The 23,736-nt window shown below is 43.0% G+C and overlaps 1 protein-coding gene across 1 annotated transcript in view; it reads left to right on the top strand.

The window, feature by feature from the left end:
• ST3GAL6 (ST3 beta-galactoside alpha-2,3-sialyltransferase 6) overlaps positions 1–23,736 on the top strand; it is a 51,169-nt gene that overhangs the window by 8,554 nt on the left and 18,879 nt on the right. Inside the window, exons 3-7 of the mRNA XM_059818586.1 lie at positions 16,123–16,271; positions 17,861–17,960; positions 18,740–18,808; positions 20,091–20,168; positions 23,055–23,158. Coding sequence (XP_059674569.1) covers positions 17,872–17,960; positions 18,740–18,808; positions 20,091–20,168; positions 23,055–23,158 — 340 coding nt within the window. The 5' untranslated portion in view covers positions 16,123–16,271; positions 17,861–17,871. The remainder of the gene's footprint in view (positions 1–16,122; positions 16,272–17,860; positions 17,961–18,739; positions 18,809–20,090; positions 20,169–23,054; positions 23,159–23,736) is intronic.

The following is a 23,736-nucleotide window of genomic DNA, read 5'->3' as shown; positions in this document are numbered from 1 at the left end:
CAGCCAGCCGCCGCGCCGGGCCGCCCCCGGGCCGCATGCCGCCGAGAGCCGCCCCGCAGCCGCCTTGGGGGCCCCCCGCGAGCGGTGAGTCGCGGCGAGCCTTGAGGTGGGGGGGGGCGGCGGGGCCCCGCGGGCGGTAACGGGGCGGGGGGCGGCGTTTCGCCGGTCCGGGGCTGCGCAGGGCAAGGCGGGGGGGACAGCGGGCTCAGGGGGGCTTCCCGGCGGAGCTGGCGGCGGCCGGCAGCGGTCCGTAAGCAAAATTTGAGGGGGGAATTCATGGCTTCTGCTAAGCTGCTTGGGTCTGGTAATCTCACCGTGTCGGCATGGCCGCCGGTCAGGCAGGTTCCGATAAGGGCTGCTCTTCGCGGGGTACCGAAAGGGGGGCACTGCCCCTGGGGAGTGCCGCAGGCCTCGGGCAAGAACAATGGCTCCGTGGGTAGGCTCTGCCTTAAGCTATGCAAATCTTTACTGGTAGTTTAGGGACGGAACAAACCGTGGAAGTTTTGTGTTCTCTGCTTTTTTTAAAAGTCTTTGGATTATTATTTGGCAGTGGGGGTGGTGTTTCTATTTCGATTATTGGAAGCTGTGAGGTCAGCCCTGTTGTCCTTTCTGAAATTAAAATTTCCAGCACGATGAGCAGTTGATCTATTGGGATTTGTGGCTGTTGCGCTCCCGTTACCCAGCTGAAACTTTCTGTCCGCGTTTCTTCAGTTTTTGTCTCGCTCTTCTTCACCCGCTTTATGCCGAGCTATTCTTACATACGATGTGGTTGCAAAACTATTCAGAAAGGGTGAACTTTGCGATGGGATGAGATCACTTGTTTTAACCTGTTAATTCTGTTGCAACTCAACTGTTTAAAAATGCTGTACATAAAAATATGTAACTTACATTGTGGAGAATGCCACGGTACTAGACTGGTCACTCCTAAACTTAAAAATCTAAATTCAGGAAGGGCTTAAAGCAGAAGTAAATGTGTATGGAGCGAGGCTTCCCACCCATCCAATTCTGGATAGGAAATACTCTAATCTGATTAGGTCACAGAAGTGATATTTCTGAAACTAAAATAACTTTCCTTCCATATATAAGATTGCACCAGCTGTATCCTTGTTTTTCTTCCCACCTACATGAAATGAATCTACAGCTCTTTCTTTCCAGCTTGATGCACTAACTGCTTCTTTAGCATGCCTATCTCTCTGCTGAACTGATGCAGAGTCAATTAAGTTACTCTTTAAGCTTATGGCTGTTTATTAAAGCAGCAGTATTAAAGGTGGGTAAGTCCCATGGCGTCCCTGAGGGTCGTCTTGGCCGTAGGAGACCTCTCCTGCTTGTGGGATGTATGAATCATCCCCTGAGACTCATGAGACTCCCAGTGTCCAAACATCCCGCTGTTAAAAAACAGAGGAAAGTTTCTCTGTGGGAGGAATTGTCCGATGGGGAAGTGCCCGTGGGAGCGGCTGCACGGTGTGTAGGCAGGACAGCAAAACCTGAAAGCTGGCAAGAAGATCACAAGTGCCCGAGTCCTGAGTTGTAAAGAAGCGGGGAAATAGGTGAGTTATGGTGTTTTGGCTAGACAGGGTGATTGGCGAGACGTTAATTTGATATGTGCTGTGCACGCCGCTAAATAATGGCTTTAGCAATTACGCAGGGGAGTTGCCTTACTGAGGAGGGAAATAGAGCAGCCAACGTGGTGACGGGTCTCGTTCATAGTGGCAAGCACTTGAGGTGCTTCTTCACCACCTCCTCAGACCTTTGAAAGCTTACAAGCAGAGGCGGATTTAGAGGATTTTGGATGATTGCTTTCTTCCTTGAGTGATCAGTTTTGGATAGAAGGCAGGGAGCAGGAATAGTCTGTCCCATGATAGCTTCTTTGTGCCATTAACGCCTTTATCGTGGGCTTGTTTTCATTGTTAGTTTCTGGGCACACCGTGATTAGTGCCTTTCAGTAAAGGTTTGATCTGTCCTCTCAAGACAAGCTTGGGAAAGTTCTTATAAACCTGCGTTGGCTGATTTGTGGTTTTCCGCTTCTTGCGTGGCGCTTCGTATGCTGCTGGAGGGGTTGATTGAAGTATTTTGTCCTGGAAGAGGAAGCAATCAGAGGAGTCATTTGAAGATATAACTTGAAGACCTCCATGAGGCAGTCCACACCATTGACTCAAAGCGGCTTGTAAGGAAAAGCTCTCTTCTTTTTTTTTTCCTCCACAGTATAGCTTGAGCTGTAGCACAGCATCTTGGTTTGTTTGTACGTTAAGATTAAGGTTATTTTACTTAGAAGCATGAAAGGTTGTTTCTGGTGTGTGTGTGCTGTGAGATACTCCACTGTGGCTCCTTAGTTTAGTGCATTTTAGGAATGAGCTCAAGATTACTTGAAATACCTCTCTTTACAGACATCTTTCCTTACAGATGCTTGCACAGTTGAAATGTGCACTGTGCATTTAAGAGTTTAATTTATTAAGCTTATGGCAATTTGTTTGTCATTCACTTGAATAATTTGTTCATTAATTTCTCTAGCCTGATAGAAAAGCTAGTAAATAATATTGGGAAATTAATTTATGGGATAAGTGAGTGTACAGGGTTTTTTCTTTTTCAGAGTTTCTATTTTCTACCATCTATGTACTCAAAAGACTGAGAGTTTTGTAGCGGAACAAAACCCCCCTGAACTTCCCCATGAATCCAATTTCTTCTGTTTTTGCTATGTAACATATGACTTCTTCTGTACCTATTCATAGTCTTCAAGGGAAATTAAAATAAAACTTCTTTTATTTATTTTATTATTTGGTGTGTGAACACCTTGAAGTGTTATCTTTTACCCTCCTGCTACAGAAGAACCTAAAACCTCAGCTTTTCTTGATGTGTATTGAGGTTGGGAGGAAAATGTGATGTGCAAGCTGTTGTTTCCTTTACAAGTCACCTTTCAGTAGTGTGTGGAAATTAATCTGCTCTCACTTTGTGGTTCAGGGTATTAATCACTGATATCAGTAGCTGCTATTTGTGCAGAAAGCTTGAAAAGCTGAAAAGTAATGGGCAGCATTAGCTAGCATGTGCTATGAAGCAAAAATAGGACTTGCATGCAGTATCACCTTTTGAAAAATGCGTTGAACAAATGCAGGTGCAGAAGGTGGTTGCTATGTTCTGTACCTATCATCTTGAAATACCACGTCCTTTTAAAGTTCATTTTGTTAGGATGCGGTGGCTCTTCAGTGTTCAAAGACGGTCATTCTTTGGTCTTGAAAGTGAAGCCTTGATATTTTGAGAGGAAGACCCTGTACAGCACTGCAAGAGAGTGAGCAAATTTTAAGCGTCCCCCAGAAAATACCCAAAGCTTGCATGTAACTGTCCTGCATCGCCTCTGCTCCCAGCCCTGGCAGCGGCAGTAAAACTGGAGTACGTTGTGCTAGAGCTATTCTTTACATCCCAGCATCGGTGGGGAGCCAGGAGGAGTAAGGCAAAAACTTGAATAGTCCCCACTTGCCCTGGCTGGGAAGAGAGGGCTGGAAAACTTGAGCAGCTGCAAAGATGTTCCTCTCTCCTTGTTAGGAGGGCAGGAATGGAGTAATCAAGGAACTGGTTTTAGGAGCAGACAGGAATGAAATGAAGTTCAGACTTAATCATTGAAGCTCTTCTTGATATCTGTTGATTTACAGTGCAAGTTTCCATTCCCCTAGCAGGAATAGTGCTTTCTTCTGGGCCACTAGCCACTGGGAAACCTTATTTGTGAGGGGGGTAGCTACTAGTACTCTTGGATTTCTACAGACTCTTCAGCTCACTTTTAAAACAACAGTTTCTGGCCCTTGTGAGTACAGGTTGGAAATGCTAAAATAAGGATCAGCTGCTGCAGAGCTCCCAAAAGGTCTTTGTTAGGCTGGAGCTGCAGGCTGACACTTCTGCAGCGCAGCGGTAGCCAGCCGCTGCTTGCTTTCACTAGTGCTTTTCAGAGACCTTTGGCCAGCAGTGAAATGAGAACGGTGTGAGGGGCACATCATCGGCTTACCTGCAGCCTTAGCAGAGGCAGGCAGTGGCAATACGCACAGGTAGCGGCCATTTAATAGTAAGTACAAAATGTGCGTGTGTGTATAAAATACAATGATACGGCATGTGGGTTGGGGAGGAGGAGTCCTTTTCCCAAGGTAAGAAAGGAATTGAAGTTGTGTTTTTACTATTATCTTTTTTCTTTTTTCCAATGTAATTGTTGATTTACGTAGCTCCCTCCTGGGCAGGTAATTTTTGCAGGTTTATTGCGCTGACACAGTTTTTTGGCTACACGATGGCCTGTGGGGGGGAAATGATCTGTTTAAGGAAAGGAGCATACAAGCACCCTAGCATAACACAAGGAACAGTGGGGAAAGGAGATTGTGGGGTTTCCCCCCCTGCAGTGAGGAGAGAGGAAGGTGCTTGCTGCTTAAGAGCTGTTGTTGCTGAATGAAACCAAACCCTTATTCATCTTTTGGCAGTCAATATAGATATTTCCTGTTTCTTTGAAGTTCTTGAACCTGCCCGTCTACGTCCTCCACCACTGCCACGTCTGAGCACCCTGGAAACATTATCACTTCGATCTTCACAGAGCTTCAGGTAGTCTGAAGTCGATGTGTGGGATTGAGACCAGGAGGAGGGTTAGTGGTGTAGGTGGGAGATACCCTGTAGGGTTTGATTGAACATAACATTTGCACAAGATTAAATGGAGCTACAATATTAAATCCACTTGATGAAGTGCCAGAGCAAGTTAGGATTTGTCCATGTTGGTGAACGCGTACAGGGTTTGCTAGCATGTGGTAGCTAGTCTTGATTGTGCCCCTTGTGTAGACAAGTTACTGCCTTCTCATTCAGCTAGCTGGGAAAAGCCTGTTTTTTGCTGGAAACAGTTAAGGGAAAACTACAGCTAGCTCTGCTTGCCCAAATGTTTTGCAATATTTAATGAGACAGGTGACTGTTACTTGCCTCAGCTGAGAATCTGGAAGGCTATATATAAGCCTATCCTTCCCCTTCCAATTTTATAACCACCCATGGCAGTTTTAATTCCCCGTTCTCAAAAAGTCGAGGACCTCAGGACTGTGTCTGTAGTAAAGTGCCCTGTGGTTCAGCAGCTCTGATGTAGCATTACCACTTCAGTCTCCTTTGGTGGGTTTCCTATCCTTTTTTCTGCCCTGGTTCCCAAGTGTAGACATTGGCATGTCCATAAAAGGATGCTAAAAGGAGTAGGCAGAAATGTTATCCACCAACTAATGCACTAAACAATTGTAGGTGCTGTGGAGAGAATGTGTGGACAAGGGGAATGAACCACAAAATGTCCACAATGTGCTGTCCCTAAATAGCATCTCCCTCTGTCACTGCCGGAGACAGACTAGTGGACTAGATGGACGTTGTTCTGACATAGCAGAGCATTTCTTGTACCTGTGTGGCTCCCCTTGTGTGGTGGAGCACCGACCAGGTGTGTAAACTGGGTTTTAAGTAGCCAGATGGTTAAAATACTGGTCAGTGTAAATACCATTTGCACAGTTTCTCAAGATTGACTGCCTTTTCTTGCAAAACATGTTAAGGAAATACTGTTACTTCATTTTCCTTGGAGCAATTTGAATGGAATAGCTATTTTCGTTCCTTCTTTCTTCGGTGCTAATGGAACACCATAATTTGTTTTCAACTTGGGACATCAGTTCTTAGATGGCTTAACCTCAAACCTTAGGTTTTGTATTAGTTTAAAGATTTATAATCTAAATTGAGAATGTTGTTCAGAGCTTTTTTGGAAAGAACGGTGAAGTGAAATAGAGTATGCATATCATTCTTCAGATTTCACAGAGAATATTTCCTATAATAAATACTGGCTGGTGTCAGAGTGACTTTTTTTGAAGCTGGGTGATTGAAGTCAGCTAACACTATTAAGTGACTGAAAAGGATATTTAAAGTGTTTAACCTCAGGCAGCTGTTTTGGGAAATTTGGACGCTTACATGTTTGTGCAAGGCTTTTCAGAATTTTAGCACTTTTTTTTTTAATGGCCAGAGGCTCTTATAGTATCTCTGCCACACAATTGTGCGACAAGCAGATATAATGAAACCAGGTTGCAGATGTCTTTTTGCATGTAGACTTTCTGATCTTTAATGAAAGATGAGCTTACAGGGTTTCTTTGTTCTACCTAGCTGCCTGTTTATTCTCGCAAAACTTGTGGAGGTCTCAGATGCATTAAGTTCATAATGCCCCGTCGAATTTGAAATTGGCCAAAGGGGTTCAGAAGTTCTATTGGGAAGGAAGGAAAGGACGTGCACGCATGCATACAGGGTATGATTGCATAAATCTCATTTCATGCTAAGAACACATGCGCTATAACAGAACAAAAAGCCTTTTACTGTGCTGCATTTCACGCTCTAATGGAGTTCTGCATCGTTTGCAGCATGAATAGCAATCTGACAGGACATGGTGATGCTGGAGGCTGAGCTGGATTTGGCGTGGTCAGAGTAGCAAGGAAAAGATGTCAATAGGCAACACATCAGGTCCTGCTTACAGTGTATCTTGCTCTGGAGGACTTCCAGTTCCACGCTGAAGCAAATATCAGACTTCATGCTGCAGCAGGGATAAAACACGGGCCGGTTTGGTTATGAAAGAGCAGATCTGTGCCACAAAAGAAGTCTATCGCCCTGCTGTGATGCATGGGGAGGTGAGCCCTGCGTTGTCTCAGGGCTTACCCGTTACTCTCTTACCTTCAGAGGAGATACTGACACGTACAGCCCTGGGTAAATCTGACGCTCAGCAAAGATCAGGTAGGGGAGAACAGCTAATCTGTTTAAAAATACTACACTCCTGAAGAAACTCCTGTCAGTTTTGCTGTAGTATTTAAGGATTGTTGAAACTGAGAATCCAACAGCAAAAACGGACACTCTTTCACCTACAGCAAACTAGACTTGGCTTAGAAAGTAACAAATCGAACTGATGGAGGGAGCTGATGACGTGCAGCAGAATGTACTGTGTGAAGCCACCACCGCGGCAGGGATGGGGCTGCGTGTCTGCTCTACCCCTGGCAGGAAGGCTGCCCAGCTATTTGCCCGCACACCTCCTGGCTCTCAGCTGGGCTCATAGGCATTTTGGCCACTATAGCGCAACCCCAGCAGGAGGGTTGCGAGACTGTGAAAGAGGATGCGTGGATGGGGTGAAATGCACCTTTGACTCCACTCAGTGTTAGGGGGGGACTGTCCTTTTCAAAAAAAAGAAAGAGAACCAAAAAAAACCAACCCACCAAACAATAAGTCCCCAAAACAGTGATACATCAATTTTCAGTTTTAGGGAGGAAAGGGGTTGTGTTTAACCTTCAGTGAGGATTGAGGTCTGAAAGTCCTGAATGAGCATCTCTGTGTAGCACTGAAAAAAGCATATAAGCTTTCCCAGCATTCCTCACTGACTACTTTAGGCTGCTTTCCTCCCAGACAGATGGCAATTGAAGATTACCATCAAAGATAATTAGCTTTCCTCATGTAGAGGTAAGGAAACTAAGGTGCATAATTCAGGGCTATGAACTCCACTACAGGATGAATACCCACTGGAAGTAGGCACTGCAATATGGGCTGTTGTAGTGTCATGTCATAGCTCTCTGTACACAGAAATATGTAAATGAACTTGTGCAAACTTTTCCATAAGGAGCTGAGTTCCCTTACAGCAACTAACAGTTGCTCTGTGAAGAATTCCAGTTCTGGTTTAATGTCTTTTAGCCTGCTCCTTTGTCCCGGGTTTTTACTGTGAATTTGACTTCAGCTTTGTCTAAGGAAACACACTGTTAATGATACGCTGAATGCTGATGTCAGATACACCTACATCTTTGTTCCTCTTGGAAAGCTCATTACCTTACAAATAAATCCTTTTTTCTTTTTTTTTTGTTGTTGTTTAAACACATGTAGACTTACTGGCAGCCTTTCCTGTTCAGAAAAGATGTCAGTTAGGACTTTATGTACTGTGTTAAATGTTCTTCAGGACTACATTTTTCAACTATGCTACGTATCTCATAGCTCTCAGAATCCTCGGGATAAGTACCATTTGGATATTGCATGTGGTGGTTTTTCCTGTATTCACATTTAAGAAATGAAACAAAGCCCTAAAAGCCTTTAGGGGATCAGATACAGGCTCTGCTGCAACCTGTACAACAGTTCTTTGTTAGCTCAAAAACACTTTACGTCCACAAAGCATTCTCATAGTTACGAAGTTGCTCATTAGAGCTTTTCTTCTTACGGGTTTGTTGTCGTAAATAATATTTTCTGAGCTTTAGTGCTAAGAAAACAAAGCTACATATAAAGAAGGCTTTTGAAAACAGCCTTAATATTTACAATATTCAAGCTTTTCCAGTTTGCTTGTGTCAGTTTGGGTTTAGCTTTCTTAAGGTAGTTAGCAGTTAATGTGTGTATCCTGATCAATTTTCAAGATCCAAAGGCAGTGTGAATGTATTCATTGCAATGCCGAATTGAGAGCACTGGAAATGGAAGGCATTAATATTATCAGAGAAGCTGCTCAAACCTTTGGTGTCCTGCAGCTTTCTCCTGAGCTGGCAGGATCGCTGCCCTGGGAAACTTCCAAGACTTAGTAGTAGTGCGGGGTAAGTGCTACCACTTATCTCCATTTTCCTCCCTCCCTGAATTAATTTAGCTTTACACTTTTTACTGACTTGTTTTGCTGCATTCCTGAGAATTCCAGAGCTCTCCGGTGGCACACATGCACTGCAGCGGATTGACTTGCAGAATCTGCTGTTGGGCAAAATTCCATCTCAAAACAGCTGGGGGCTTTGGGTTTGGGGTTTTTTGGGGTGGGGTGGTTGTTTCCCTTTTTTTTTTAAGCAGTTGAGGCAAGATAGGGAGCAACACAGCAAAAATCAGTGAATATAATATGTTTGGGGCTCTGACCACAGGCATGCTTTGCATGTTGTTTAAATGAAAAGTAAACTGTTTGGTTTTGTATGCTGGTAGGAGCATGTTCACACCTATTTGCTGGGCCTCTTAATCCACAGAAACCTGTATAACATAACCTGCTGCTTTTTAAAATATGGGGACTAAAAATTCTGGTAAAGAGAGCTGTGGCATCAGATGATGGCAGTCCGTGCATATTTGGACTTAATCATGACTAGGGCTTGCAAACGCTCGTGTGAAAACTAGTCATGGAAAAAGCACCTGTGTCTCTAGGGGCAGATCCTGACACCAGTACAGATCACAATATATACTGTTATGACTAAGCGAGGAATTAGTCTGATTTACTTGGGAAATACTGTTGATGTAAATGGGGAGCATTTCATTCTCCAGGTGCTGGTGGTGAAGCAAGTAAATTAGCCCTCTCAGTTATCCTGGGTTTTTTATTATCAAAAAAAACCCAAACAGCCCAAACGTGTTATTGCTTCTGCCCTTCAGAGCCCTAATTTTGCTTTTGATTGGGGGTTTTTTGGTGATTTATTTTAGCCTAGTGTTGAGATTACTCTTTCTTTTCCTCAGGCTGGCTGGTAGATTTAGTTTCATAATTCCCAGACATTTTTGTGAGAGCTGAGGTTAAATCACGAGCTCCAAATCAGCCAGAGCTGGATGTTTTAGATATCCTAGGCATTATTAGAAGACACAGTGTGCCTTCTTTTAAGGTGAACTTAATTCTGTAGTGAGTGCGTACGTATAATACAGATAAAATTCTCTGGTTGGACCTTTACTTACTTAGATGGATCATGGTTTCTGGGGGAAAAAACTGGTGAGCTGATATGGTTTGTAACTGAACTGTTTTGAAACCTGACTAATCTGGCTATTTCCAGCCTTTTCTCCTTCCACTTTTTTCCATCTTTTTTCTTTGGGAAACCTAAGGAGGTTGGATTGTTTGACCTCGAGCCTCTGACTCTACAGGCACTTACGGACAAAGAACAGTGGGTGTGAATTGAGTAATTGATGTTGTAGTGGCAGGTATAGCTATTAATCATTTTCTGTTTTCTCAAGCATTGTGTAGTGTGTCTGTCTTGTTTATAAGGAGATGAAGAAGCAAAACAACTCAAACCCATGATGCTCTATTCCCCCAGGAAGAGCAGCTCAAGTTGACAGAAACCTTTTCAGTTATGCAAGTCAAGGTACGAGACGAAAATGACTTGAACTCTGACCCCCAGAACATGTTGCATGGCTTGTTTATATTCCAGTCTTTCTGGAAGAAGAGCTGAAGGGTAGAGGGAAACAGGCTGAGAAGGAATGGTGTTGCCACCGCAGTATGCAGGAGGAGCTGCATGGATTTATAGCAGCTGTTCTCTGTGTATTTTGTTCTATCATGTATTATACTGACACCTAAGATGTGTAATTTCTAAAAAGCAGCCTAGCTTAGGCTGGCTAAAGCTTTAAAGGTTGATGTGGGAGAGTACAACAGGGCTGGAAGAAACCTCTCCTAAGGCTGTGTTACTGAATTTGTAATTTTTTTTGGTGTTTTTTTTTTTTTTTAAGGGTATAGTTAGAGCTGGATTTGTGGTGTTTGCTTTGATTAAAGCTTTGGGGGTTGAGGAAGCAGAGCTATCTGTGCTCAGCTCATACCTGCTTTGGACTTCGCATGCACAGATTAGCTTTTGACTGAACCCAAAGTCGTCGTTTTTTGTACTGCGCTGCATTTCTGTGGCTGCTGGGCATGGCAGTAACCGCTGGTCTGTGTTCAAGTGCACTGGTGGAAGAAAGAAGGGGGGGAAAAAAAAGCGACGTGTGTTGGGGGGACAGGACAGGGAAAGCATATGCAAATGTCTGTTGCCAGCTCAGGTGCACCTTTGTATAAATTGGCCACTTCATTCTGGTTCTCATCTCAAGGCATGAAAGCAGGCAAGAAGCTGAGGCTATGGACTTGATCTTATTCTTGATTGTAATTATAGGCAAGGTTTCTGGAAATCTGTGATCCTTAGAAAGCACCAGTTAGATAAGAATCCAGTGGTAGTTATTGTTCCTCTTCCCCTCAAAGCTACACGTTGGATTTGAATTGATCCAGGGCTGCAGTTAGCAGTGCTTAACTGTGCTACAAAAAGTGTGTCCATTGTTGAAATGAGCCCCAAGCCATTTTGGAACATTGGGAAATACTGTTTTCGATTGTGGAGGGGAAAAATAATTAAAACCAATATTCACCAGCTGAGAAATATCAAACCAGCTATCTCTTTTACGCTTGCAGTTTTAATTGTGTGTCTACACCATGCAATGGAGCATGCCGTCACCTTGAACTGGTGCCAGGCATCCACATTGCATTGTGATAATCTGAGCCAAAATATTAGCTCAGATCTCAAGGATGGCATGGCAACCCTGTGATAGCCCCAAGCTGGAGGTAACATGTTCTGCCTCTCACAGGGCTAATTAACTTGGCATCAGACAGTTGCACCAAATACTGCTCTTATTGATACCTAATGCCTGTGCTCCATAGCGTTTTGCTCATCAGGGTTTTTCTGGCAGGATGCACTGGCTGATGCTTTGCACTCCTGTTTTTCATCAGTGGAGCTATTATTTGGTGCCAGTATAAGTGACATTAAATTTTGCATTGGTAGGCCCAAAAGCGATATCTCTGTGGAACAACGCACATCATTGATTGTGGTACCTCTGAGAACAGGATCACAGCAGTTTTTTGCAGCCAAAAGGAGGACTCTTTCAGTAAGCTTTAACAAGCTTGCAGTAACTTGACCTAGGCTGGTACACGTGTTGTCTTGCTATCCAAGAAACAGTCTGATGAGTGCATGCAGCCTCTCTTTTTCTCTGGCCTTTTCATTTTTCCTGTTCCTGCCCCAACTGTGGGGTACACGTAAAAGCTCTTGGGGGCTTAGGCAGAGGGAGGGAAGAGGAGTGAAAATGGTTACACCACTGAACAGATGATGCTGCACTAGATAAAAAGGAGGCAAGAACAAGAGCATGGTGATAAGACTAAGAGTAAGTCAGGACCTGCTTTTGTAGCTTTTGCCAAACTCTCCCTATTGATGGCACGTCTTCCTGGAAGGCTACAAACTCGTGTTTTTCAGATCTTGCCTGAAATGTTGAAGGGCTTAGGTTTGGTTAGAACAAACTGCCATACCTGATTTCTTGCATTTAAAGGTGGTAATGAGAACGAGGTGAGAGAGAGCACGGGGCTGGAGGTGAAGGTTTGGAGGGGTGTGGGTGCTGCATTACCTGTTATGCCCAAGGCACAGAGAGAAACCGTGCTTGTTCCCAGGCCTGCCTGCAGCCTTCTGGAAGGAAGCTGACCTCCCTCTTTCACCAGCTGTCCTGTCTAGGTCCATTAAAATTGCAGGGGGTGAAAATACAGCAGATTTTACTGGACTCAGATTCTTTATCAATACCTTTTAGCAGAAGGATATGCCTGCGTGGGGAGAGTTCCTAAGCTTGTAAGTAGGACCGGAGAGTCACACAAGAGGGAAAGTGATGCAGAGATTCCTTGAAGATTTTGGACAGAAGCAAACTGAAATGGCCATCATCAGTGAAAAATACTGATTGAGTTGCTTTTCCTCCTTGCTTGAACCAGCTGGTGGATATGATCTGGTGAGGAGCAAAATACTGTTGTCTATACTTGAAAGACAAAAATGGCATAAAATAATCATGAATCGTCCGCAAAATTATAAATGTATTTCTATCTCTTGTGGTACAGAATAGGTTTCACCATTAGCAGGATGATGAAGGGAGGGAGGCAGGCACTTAGGCCCTAAATCCAATCTATTAACTCTTGCAGCCTTTCCTGAATTAGCGTGCAGCCGCGCAAAAGTTCAAAGGTAGACACAACTCTAGTCTACATCTTTCCCTGGTACATTAATGTCAGCAGAGACTCCATTTCAGGCTCTAGTAGCTGATAAAGAACAAGGGTTGACTAAATCTACTAAACATCACTACTCCTGTGATACTAAATCTACTGGACATTATTGCTTGCTGTTGAGTACTTAGAGAAAAGACTATCTTGCTATTTCTTTTCAGGTCTTCTGCAGTAATGAGAGAAAGGGGAAATGTTAGGGGAAACAGTGGAAACCTTCCTTAACAAAGAGAAGCTGTCTCTGGAGGAAGACCGTCTTTTTTCGCAGTTACCAGGATGCTGTGGAAGTAAATGGCTAGTTCAGTTTGCTCTTGGAAGGGAAGGCGGCTCCAGTTTTCATAGTCAGCTAACTCCTCCTCTACTGCTTATCCCCTCATTGTTGAAAGAGATTAGGGCAGAAAGAGCCTGAAAAGGTCTTATCTTCCAGTGCAGGAAAAATCGTTAACTGGTGGTAAAGATTGTACGTGTAGCGTGATGGTGGAAGTCCGCAATGACATTTTGACACAGTAAAACCTTAGTTTTTTGGTGTCGTGGTTTGTGCAGGCCTTCAGGAACAGGAATGACTGCTTTGGTTTTGTGTGGGGTGAGGCAGGTTAGCAAGAATCTTTTCCAATTAAGATGCTGTTAAACTTATCACTTCAAAACCACGTCGCTGTTGTTGGAGAGTTAGAAATGTAGTTTTAATTCAGCGCAACTTTACTAGGATAATCCAATATATCTACCTTCCTCATTTAAACTTAGTATTTCTGAGAACTTCTGTTTCTTAAGAAACTAAAATCGAAAAGGAGCATTGGAAATGCTGAAAAATTTAAGGAGTGTATGAGGGAAGACACTAGACTGAGTCAGCCACTTCAGTCCACGTAAGACTCCGCTGCAGTGCTATTGTATTGTCCGCTACAGCGTTTCCTTCATGAAGAGGGGGAGAATGAATGAGCTATGCACGTACTTAGAGCAAGAACTGGAAGAGTTAATGATGAATAGTGTATGGATTGGGCGGAAGAAAGATACAGATATGTGCCATAACGTGCTCACGTTTTGGCGGCTTGAGACAAATGACAACGTGGGAAAACTCCCTCCTTGGTTGTCCTTTTGCTGCATAGTTGTTCCACCAGGCATGCAATACATTCTGACCAAAAGGAAGCAGTGCTGCAGGACTGGTGATCATGAGCAAGTCCACAAAATACTGACTGCATCTTAAAAATCCTGATGCTTCTTTTTAGTAGGTTTTTATGTGCTTTTTCTGCTGTTCCTTTAAATGTCAGGGTCCACTCAAAGCGCATTTTCAAGCTCACTTCCCTTCCTCCCCCACAACTACAAGGGCTAGGAATTTGAGGTCTGAGTGAGCTGAAGTTTTCATGCTGTCAGTTAATTACAGCAGCAAGAATTTAAACTGTCACAAGGCTAGTTACAGAACTGAGATTGTTTTAAGATGAGTAGTAGTTAATTTAGTAGTAACCACTTTTTAGTAATAGTCAAAGGTGCTTTACAAATGAAGTAGGACAGATGCAAAAGCCTCCTGCATTGTATTATTAACAATCTAATTTTAAGCAAGAAACAGAAGGTTGGTTTACAAGTGTTATGAAAAAAGGTGATTGTAGTGTAGCCCAGTCCAACAGCTGTAGTTTCCTGCGTTATTTTATTCTGTGGCATGGCTGCATCAACTGCGTATGTAAGTTGAAAGATAAACAGAGGCTATGAGGTAGTGGCGCGTATCAGATACCGCACTTACTGAAGTAGCAGAATAAAGACTAACTGTAAGTAAAGATGCACCTCCGACAAGGATGTTGGTTCCTCACTTCCACCGAGGGAAGAAAAAATTAGCCTCTGGGCTTATACAGCTAATTTGTCATATACCCAAATGCGTCTCTGTGGTGGGTTGGTGGGAGCTGGGGTGGACCCATCTGTCCATAGGAGATGCAGGCTGATCTCAGATCTCTTAAAACCATAACAGAGCCTGTCTTGTCTAATTCTGTAATTGTAGCTCTGCCTTGGCAGGGGTGGGAAGTTGAACAGCAGAAGTTAGCTTAGATTCCTATTAAAAAATGCCCATCAATCATTTTACAATACTAGGCATCTGATTGCTTGCTTACTTTCAGAAAATTGGCTGGCCAACACCGTGAACATCTGGCGTTGGCATGCTGGGTTCCTCGCCCCTTTCATTGTGTGGGTCACTGCAGGCTTTTTAGAAAGAGGAGGGAATTGAATAGTTGAGTTCCAGGTTTGTCCTCCTTGTTTTGCTTAATTCTGACTGACCTTGACCTAAGGGCACCATGACCTCTGTCAGGTTCATGGGCTTAAATCAAGATGCTCGCTCTTGTGTTGTGATAAATAAGCTGGAACACGACTGTCATTTACATCTGAACTGTGTCTTCTCAATTGCCTAATTTCTTGCATCTGTGGGAATATTTCTAGTGCAATATTTGCATTGTAGGAGTTTGTTTTCCTTTGATTAACTTTCTATAACGCTCAGCTGTTTTAAAATCGGAAGGGAGAGCTGGAAAATGCTGTCACCATTAAAAATCCACCCAGAAGAATTTCTTCTGTAAACAAGGCAATGCTTCTGTTTACTAAACCAGGTTAAGAAAGTCTTCATTAGAAAGTCTTCATTAAAAAGCCTGTCTTTCTTTACTAGAGAACCAGGCACTGGGGGATGGGATGGTGAGAAGGCACTTGTGTAATTAAAGACCATTTTATGTTCCTAAGAGCTGAGTTAGGTACATGCTTAACGATGCTACATTCTCATGTGTGTGCCAGGCTGAACGTCCTACCTAAGATACTGAAAGTTGTTACAGATTCCTTATGATCCTGTTTGAAGAATGATGTTGACTTGTATTCTCTTGTTTTAATGAATTTTTTGCAGACTGTGTGAATATCTTTGTAAATACTTTACAAACAGAACATTTTTTTTCTCTGTTTGTGAATGTTATGAATAATATTTTTGTTTTTAAAAGGCCCTTTATGGGCAGCTTTGCTTTGTCTTTTCTCTGTTTTGTAGCTTGGTCTGACTCTTCAGCAAGGTTCTCTTTTACATTCAAGTCAGCACAATCAACAATTTAATCAGTTGTTAATTTCTCTGAAGAGCTGGTTCATTATGTTCTGTTGTTTAACTGAAATTTGCATTGATTGAGTTAGGGAGTAAAAAGTAAACAGTTGATTTCCATTTAAGTGGGAGGGGGTTAAAATAGTGACAATGAAAGGAAAAAAAACCCCAAAGAGTGCAGTATATTTTTCAAGTAAATTAGCCAATTGCTGTTAATAACACTTGACTAAAGCCAGTGGGTGAGTTTTCTTGTAATGTTCTTGCAGTTTTAGGGAAAGACTCTTACAAAATTATTGCAAAAACTCACGGTTTGCTCTAGAAGTTGAGACTGACTGTCAAAAAAAATTTGCAGTGACTCTTCGAGAAAAGTCGAGGGAGTTGGAGCCGTAAGGGAGGCAGTGTTACTTCCCAAGGAAGGATGAAAGGTTGATATTGCAACAGCTGCAGCCTATGAGTATTTCATCCAGAACAGAGCAGGACAGCCTGGAGGATATACTTAAGGTTGGTAGATTATAGTTTGTTCATTGCATGGCTTTGTTACTGGTAGATGCTGTTATAAAACCCCATCTCTGACCCTACAATTAAACTCCTGTGAAGGATATGGGGGGGGGGGATAAGGAAGTGGTGGCTTGTTGCACTCAAGTCATTGTAACAAATAGTTCACTGTTAGGTAGTTCTTCAGGGGTGAAGCTAGGTGAGTGGCAGTAGTTTGCTTCTCAATTTCTAATAACAAAATGCAGCTCTCTAGTTGTTCCTTGGCCTTTAACACAAGGTGTGATGTTAAGATATCACTAGCATAAAGCATATTGCTGTAAATCACTTGGACTGTATCTGCTTTGAGTTTTATTGCCTTAGGGCTGTTTAAAATCACAGCAACTCTAAATATTCTAAAAAGCAATATGGAATTAAAAAAAAAAATAATAAAAAAAAACCAAACCATAAAGCCAAAGGCTCTGCTCTTGGAAAATGCAGCAGTATGTCTGGACATGGCTTGTTTTTGCTGGACAGCTGTTTGTTACCTTCACTTTAAAATACAGATATGCAAGTAGGTGTTTATGCATTATGTGCATCGAACCTGCTTACCGTGATAGGGGGCGAAGTGAAAATAATAGAAGGATATAGCTCTCAAGTAAATTTCCACAGTAACTTGTGGCCAGAGTGGCTATTTTGGACTTAGAGAAGGTTAAGCAACAACAGTTCATTCATAGCTACTGAAAGGGCAGCTCAGTGTTTTAGACGTGAGCAATGCATAACTTGCTTTTCCCCCCAGCATGTCTTGCCAGATACATGAGCTTCTGATATTTCTCTGGTTTTCTTTTACTAGACTGTGCAATGAGGTGAAAACTCTGAAAAACGAACACTTTCTTTGCTGTTTCTCCATAATTTAGCAAGTTCCACAGATTGGGTCTTAACTTCTCTTCCTTGCTTTGTGATGTGTGAAAATAGTATTTTTCTGTCCCTTGAGCAGTGAAGTCTGGCCTGTGTCAGGAGCTGGAGACTGTGCAGGACATGGGGCGTAAGCAGACCGCTTTAAATGTCCAAAACCAGACTTTAAGAATATTCAGTGATCCTAAAAAAGCTAGTAGAAATTTGTGGCAGCTTATACCCTGTTCTGCTTCATCAGCATCGGCTGTCTGCCTCCTGCAAAGTGGCAATGCTTGTTTAACTGTGTAATTATGGAAACTGATAGTGGGTGGCGCAAGAAAGAGAAGTGCAGGTACCTGTAAAGGCCAACTTCTGACCCAAGAGGCTGGTTTCCTTGGGCTGCCAGTGGACAGAAAGGAGCTCCTACTCTGTCATGCTTCTGGAAGAGCCCATCTTCCTCCTGTGTCTTCAGACAGAACCTTCAGTGAGCCTCTCTCGATGCTTCTATGCAGAGCATGCACGTGTGGTAGGTGCAAAGCAGCGTTTAGCTCCTGTCACTGGGACTTTGTGTGAGAAATCAAACCAGAGTGATCCCCTGTCAGATTTGTGGTGGTGGAGAATGGCTGTAATAATGATTTCCTTTCACAGGTTTCAAGATGCTTTATAAAAGTTCATGTGAATATGATAACTTGGATTTAAATTTCTTGGTTTTTCTTACATTTCAGGTCTACCAGTCATGAAACGAATTCTTCTGTTCTTTATCCTGGCTGCTGCTGTTATGTACGGTATACTGCATGGAAATTTGTGGAGAAATAACCTTTACTGGTATGGTGATGCTTTGTTCACTTACAGTGCAAACGCCCTCATGGCTGTATGAGAGATGTGGCTGTGAGTTGCTGTGTTGCTGAACAACTGTTTACTAGTAATCAACAGAAGTGATTAACTCTCTGTGTTTGTTTTGTGGTTGGTTTTTTTTTGTGCTGTGAGGAAATGAATGTGATAGTTCTGTCCTGTGGCCCCTTCTCTCACATCACTTTTAAACCTAGTAGTTGAACCTGGTTGTATGGAGAGGTGGGGACTTCAGAGATAGGGGCCCCTCCGAGTTTCATGAAAATAGGTGTTCAGGTGAGGAGAGGTACCTTACTTGTGTGTCATGTGTCCATACCTCCTCCCACCCCACATGTGTTTAGTGTTAGCTTGTTCCTTTAGATGTCTGATAAACGAGGTGGGAGAGACCTGGTCCACACATGGGAATAACTGCAGGTGTAGTGGGCACTTTTTGAAAAGCTGAAATTTGCCAAGTCCCAGCAGCAACCTTGTGGGAAGTGAGCCTTCGCTGTCTCCAGGCTGCATGGGACAGGTGACTTGGGACCTAAAATTCAGGGCGCTTAATGAAGAAGTTGAATTTCCATCGGCCTTAGCACAGCTGTGACCAGGACTAGTCAGTCTGTTTGTGCTATGAAGATAATAGTGATAGCTTTTAAAAGTAGTGATTGATGTGCCTCTATTTGTCTTGTTTATAGCATACAATTGATATGAATGGCTTTCTGTTGTGGTTTCTGTTTCTAGCAAACCACAGTGTTGTGACATTTCCCTTTTTGCAGGATTAGCTTTTACGGACAGACTTCCCCTGTGAGGGCTCCTCCTTCCTATGAGACTAGTGGAGTTACCCAGTAAGTTCAGCAGCTGAGCATTTTTGTGGTGGGGATTTTTTTGGTTCGTTGGTTTGGGCAGGCGGGAGGGATTGAGACTAAAATCCATAGCCTTTGTCCGTAGGCTCCCTGTTCAACTGGTTATTGTACAGCTGTGTCCATTCGCTGTTTCTGTTATGAACGCACTTGTAATGTGTCTGGCAGAAAGGAATTTGTCCATGTCATGTTTCCAGTGTTTGGTTAATATTTATGGCCACTTAACAGTGACTGTCTGTACCAAGCAATGAATTGTTGGAAGGACATTTGTTTACAACTTCCAAATTTCTGCAATTCTGTTATACCTGAATAAAAATAGCAGAGCTACGAGGGCAACTTTTGTGCTTAAAATTTGGTAAGTCAGAGGTGTGGTTCACTTGTGATGAGCAAATGCGTGTATAAGCAGATCTGGTGCTAGTAAATTCCTGCAGTTAGGTTTGTGGGACTAACGAGCGCCTGTGCTAAAACTTAAAAGCAAGCCTCTGTTCTCTCTGAAGCCATCCTGCAAAATGCTGTCTGTGAGGCTGACGCTGGAAAGCAGCGAGCTGGCCAGCTGATACATTTCACAGGGTGCTTTCTCAGTGTCAGTATTCACGTGACAACTTGAGGTTCCCAAAAGCAATTAACCTTAATGGTCTGTTTAGCTTGTGGCTCTAATGTGGTGGTTTCATCCTTCTGTTCTTAATGCAGCCCAGATGCAGGCATTGCTCAGGCTGAACTTTACCCTCCCTTCTGGGCTTCATATTTGTTCTTAATTGGGCCAAATCGCCAAGGCGGGAATGTGCTTACAAGTGTAAACCTTAGCCTTATTATGAGAGTAATGACTTCTCCCCAAAGAATCTCATTTTCCTTGAAGTACCCTAATGTGGTGCTGTTTATTCCGTTCTCCAAAGACGACTCCCCTCTCCTCTCTGAGGAGTGCTGGTGATGCTATCTGGTATGGCTGCAGGGGTGATTCATGTGTCAGGCTTCTCTTCAGGTGGGCCTGAGGTCTCACTTCGTGTTACGGCTGCTTTGATAGCTGCTGAGCAAGGGAGGTTGCAGACCCCTTGGAGCAGCACTGCGAGATAAAAGCCTTTACTAGTAAAAGTAATCGTACCACAATCAGAAAGATCCATCTTTATGATACAGACAGAGGCAATCATGAAAATCTGGTGCGGTGTTAACTCAGTAATCAGCTTATTAATTTGGCTTATCCAAGTTTCCCTACCTTGTTGCTGCTACCTGTTTGTGTTCTTGCTGTTTCTTTGAAATTCTTCTTTTGCAGGCTGCCACCTACGGCTGTGGAGAGAAGGAACACGCTGGACACTTGTCTCCTGAAACCAGCATTTGAACCTTTACTGGGGTGAGTCTTCTGTGGGAAGTCGAGGGGAAAGGCAAGGCTGTGCTGACTGAGGTAGAAATAGGCTATTTACGCATCCTGGACTATTTAACATTTTGATTCACCTCTGGAAGTACAGCTTTTGGGCTGGGGCTCATTGCTGCTTTTTCTGGTTATGGCAACACAAATTGTTTAGTTTGCCATTGATCAGCATCTGAGCAATACCACACAATTAGCTCAACATGCTGGTGTACGTACTGAATAAGTAAATCCTTTCTCTTCAGATATTGTAGGTAGTAACAGTGAAACTATTTTAAGGATTGAAATACAAGCCTTAATATTTTTTCCCCCATGCTTTTCATGTAAAGGAAGCCTTCGTGTCCAAGACTGAAAGTCAGTTATTCTGCTATTAAGAACCTGGACTTAAATGATTGAAGATTTTTTTGGTAGCTAAGTATTTCTGTAGCAGCCAGGGACCAGAGAAGTTTTGAAAATCTCTTGATTTTATTTGGAAAGAAGAGTATGAAATGTGCAAAAATTCATCCCATCTTTAATGATATAAGACTCTTCCCCTTCAATGGAATTTTAATTTTAATGAAATTTGGCATTATTCATGGTTTTATTCCTCTGATAGTATTTTGAATTGTGTGTAGGTGTCCTCCACTTTAAGGTACAGGTGGAGTATCCATAACTTCTCATAGGAAGCTTCCTTTGTGTCAGATGAAAAAAGGAAGAGCTTCAACACAAAACAAAGGAGGCGTCTGCTCACAAAAGCGCATCCAAGATGTTTGTGAGGAAATACTGGGAGTTCTTGTTATTAGAAGCACAAGTCTTAAATGAGAGAGATGAAGGAAGTGCTACAAGACCAGAAGCAGACAGGCTATATTGTTGGCTTTGCGTTTTACCTGAGCAAACGTTGAGTAAGGCCCTGAGAAGGCTTGGGAAGATGTTTAGACCAAGTCCTGGCTGAACGAGTCTTAAAGCTCTAAGCAAAGACACCATTGCTTCTTTTTTTTTTGGGGGGGGGTCCTTTTTGCATACAAGAAAACATGGCTTTAATTCAGTGCTATTATTATTTTAAAGAACGTGGAAGGATCTCAGGTTTGTCCTGCCCAAAGCAGTCCTGTAGTCTTTGAGTTTTGGTTAGCTGCCTGGCCCAGGGAGGTGGACCTAGGTCCCTTGCCCACAGAGTGTGCCTGGGCTGTCTCTGTGTCAGGCACTCGGAGATGCGCAGCGAGAAGGTGGTAGGTGCAGAGCTAGAACAGTGTCTCTTGCGTATTTCCATAGCTCCTTTACAGGGATAGTTAGTGTGAGCTGGCGATCTGGTCTGTGCACTTCGGTAATAGCCTGGGGAGGTTGAAAGGATTTCTAACCTGGCAGAATTATTTATTAGAAAGGAACCAGAGCTAGAAGAGCTAGAATTAAGAATCTCTTTGCAGTAGGTAAATTATTTATTATGTCTAAGCTTACCAGCTGCTTCGGAACAGCAAGGCAAGTTATTAAATTTAATATGGGTATTTAGTGCCTGATGTCTCAAACTTAGCTGGTCTTGCTTAGTTAACCTATGGCCCAGTTCTTGGTGCCTGGGCTGTGGTGTTTTGTTGTTTTTTTGTTTTGTTTTTCTCCTTTTTACTGTTAGTATCTTCTGAATACGTAGAGCTTAGAGTGAGATACTTGATTTATGAAACAGAGGGAGGGTTTTTTTTAAAAGCTATTAATACTCTTAATGGAGAACCAAGTCATGTGCTGGCTGTGGGTATTTATGATCAACACCAGGTTTTCTCACTGTGTATACTTCTGTGTTAATATTTTAATATAAGACCTAGTATGCAGGATCGCTACAAAGTCAGCTAATTCAGTGAATGCGTGTTGACTTAACTCCAAGGTGAAGCCAAGGGCATGGTAGTGTGTGACAGGATTGGGTCTATTGTTGATTCATTTGGCTTGACTTAGCAGGGAAGGGACTCTTACTACCATATCTGCCATGAGATGACCCTTGTCTGTGGTTACTGCCTTTTGAAGAAAGAAGTGACCCATTCTTTCTGTCCTGACGCTTATAGGGTGTGATGCCATCATGTTCTAGTTTGCAGGAGGAATGCACTTTTGAGGCAAACTTCCTTGTGAACCCCACATGCCACGCTTCTCATCACAGGGTGGCCCTGGCATATGTGCACTGGGCTCCCTTCAGACATCTGGCTTGTGGCTAAGCCAGATGATGCACTGCAGGAGCACACCTGATGTGCTGCAGCTGCTAGGGGCTGTTCAATCTGTGGGAGCCTACTAGAGTTAGTCCGGAGTCAAAAAAACCCAAGACGTGTTTAATGTGAACATGAGAACTCCATACTTTTTTACTGTATGGATATACTCCTGTTGCCCCAAACTACTTACTGATGTCAACACAGCCATGAAGTGCCGCTTGTTTGGAATGGCACACATCTCAAATAAGCTGATGTCTTTGCGAGATGGTATTTTCAAGTTAAAACACTTTGTTTCAAATCCCATTCTTATTTATTAAATTGGCATATATAATAATAACTCTTAATTTTCCATGCTGCCTCTGTTACGTACTTTTCAAACCTGAAGTTATTAATTGTCTTCCTGGGTTACATATTCTCTTAAATATGCTGTGTCATGGTGTAAGCTTTAAGTCATGTGATTTTAATGACTCTATATAACTTATAGTAGGAGAGAAATTATTTTATCTGACTCTCTACCTATATTTTCCATTATAAAATCTTCCCCTTTTCTGTCACTTGCTGTTTTCCCCTGTGTTCATGAGTTTTCTTTTAAAAATTAATAATACTTGAAGTGGAATAAAGAAAGCTTTTTTAAAAGCAATTGCATGAATTATTGACTTATTCAAATACATCATGTGGATTTTTGAAACTTCTTTCTTTTTCCCTTCATTAGTGTTGACAAAATATACCCGTTCCTGTGTGCTAATGATTTTGTCAGAGTGGCGGAGTTCCACGGGAGCGATAAGTTTGAACTGCCTTATGGAATAAAGAGAGCAGGTTTGTGTTTCCCACATACCTTGTTTTTAAACAGAAATACCTAATGGCGTGTAAAGCCACCTGAATCTCCGGCCCTGGTCTTTCCTGTTCACCGATGCCAGTCCTTTTTGGGGGTATCTAGCAGTGACTTAATGGTTTCATTTACTCCCTCTGACCTGGCACCTTCCTGTTTTTAACAAATAAAACACTGTGTTGGGGTGGCCCCTCTTAGCAGAGAAGCTCCAAAAAGGTGGGAGTGAGGAGGAGTAGAGCTTATTCAGCTTCCTTTCATTGTATGTAGGCTGGAGTGCTAAAGATATTTAGCTAGTGCTTTGCTAGGTGAAATATTAGCTGCGTCAGTGTGATGGCGTTCGATCAACACACCTAAGCCGATTGGGATCCAGAGTCCTACTGAGGCAGAATTCTCCAGGTTGGGGCAGTTACATCAGCAAAATTTTCCTTTTACTGGGCTAGCTTCTCCCACCGAGGAAGGTGTCGCTGGGGCTGCAGGGGGTATTCCTGCTGTTGCATGGCTGCTGTACCTGTGCGAAGTGTTTGCCTGCTCATGCCTGCTGCCCGCGTTGGTCAGGGCAGAGGAA

This window comes from Gavia stellata, chromosome 1 (assembly GCF_030936135.1).
Source record: "Gavia stellata isolate bGavSte3 chromosome 1, bGavSte3.hap2, whole genome shotgun sequence".
Classification (NCBI taxonomy): Eukaryota; Metazoa; Chordata; class Aves; order Gaviiformes; family Gaviidae; genus Gavia; species Gavia stellata.
This window is presented reverse-complemented; position numbering and strand designations above follow the sequence as displayed.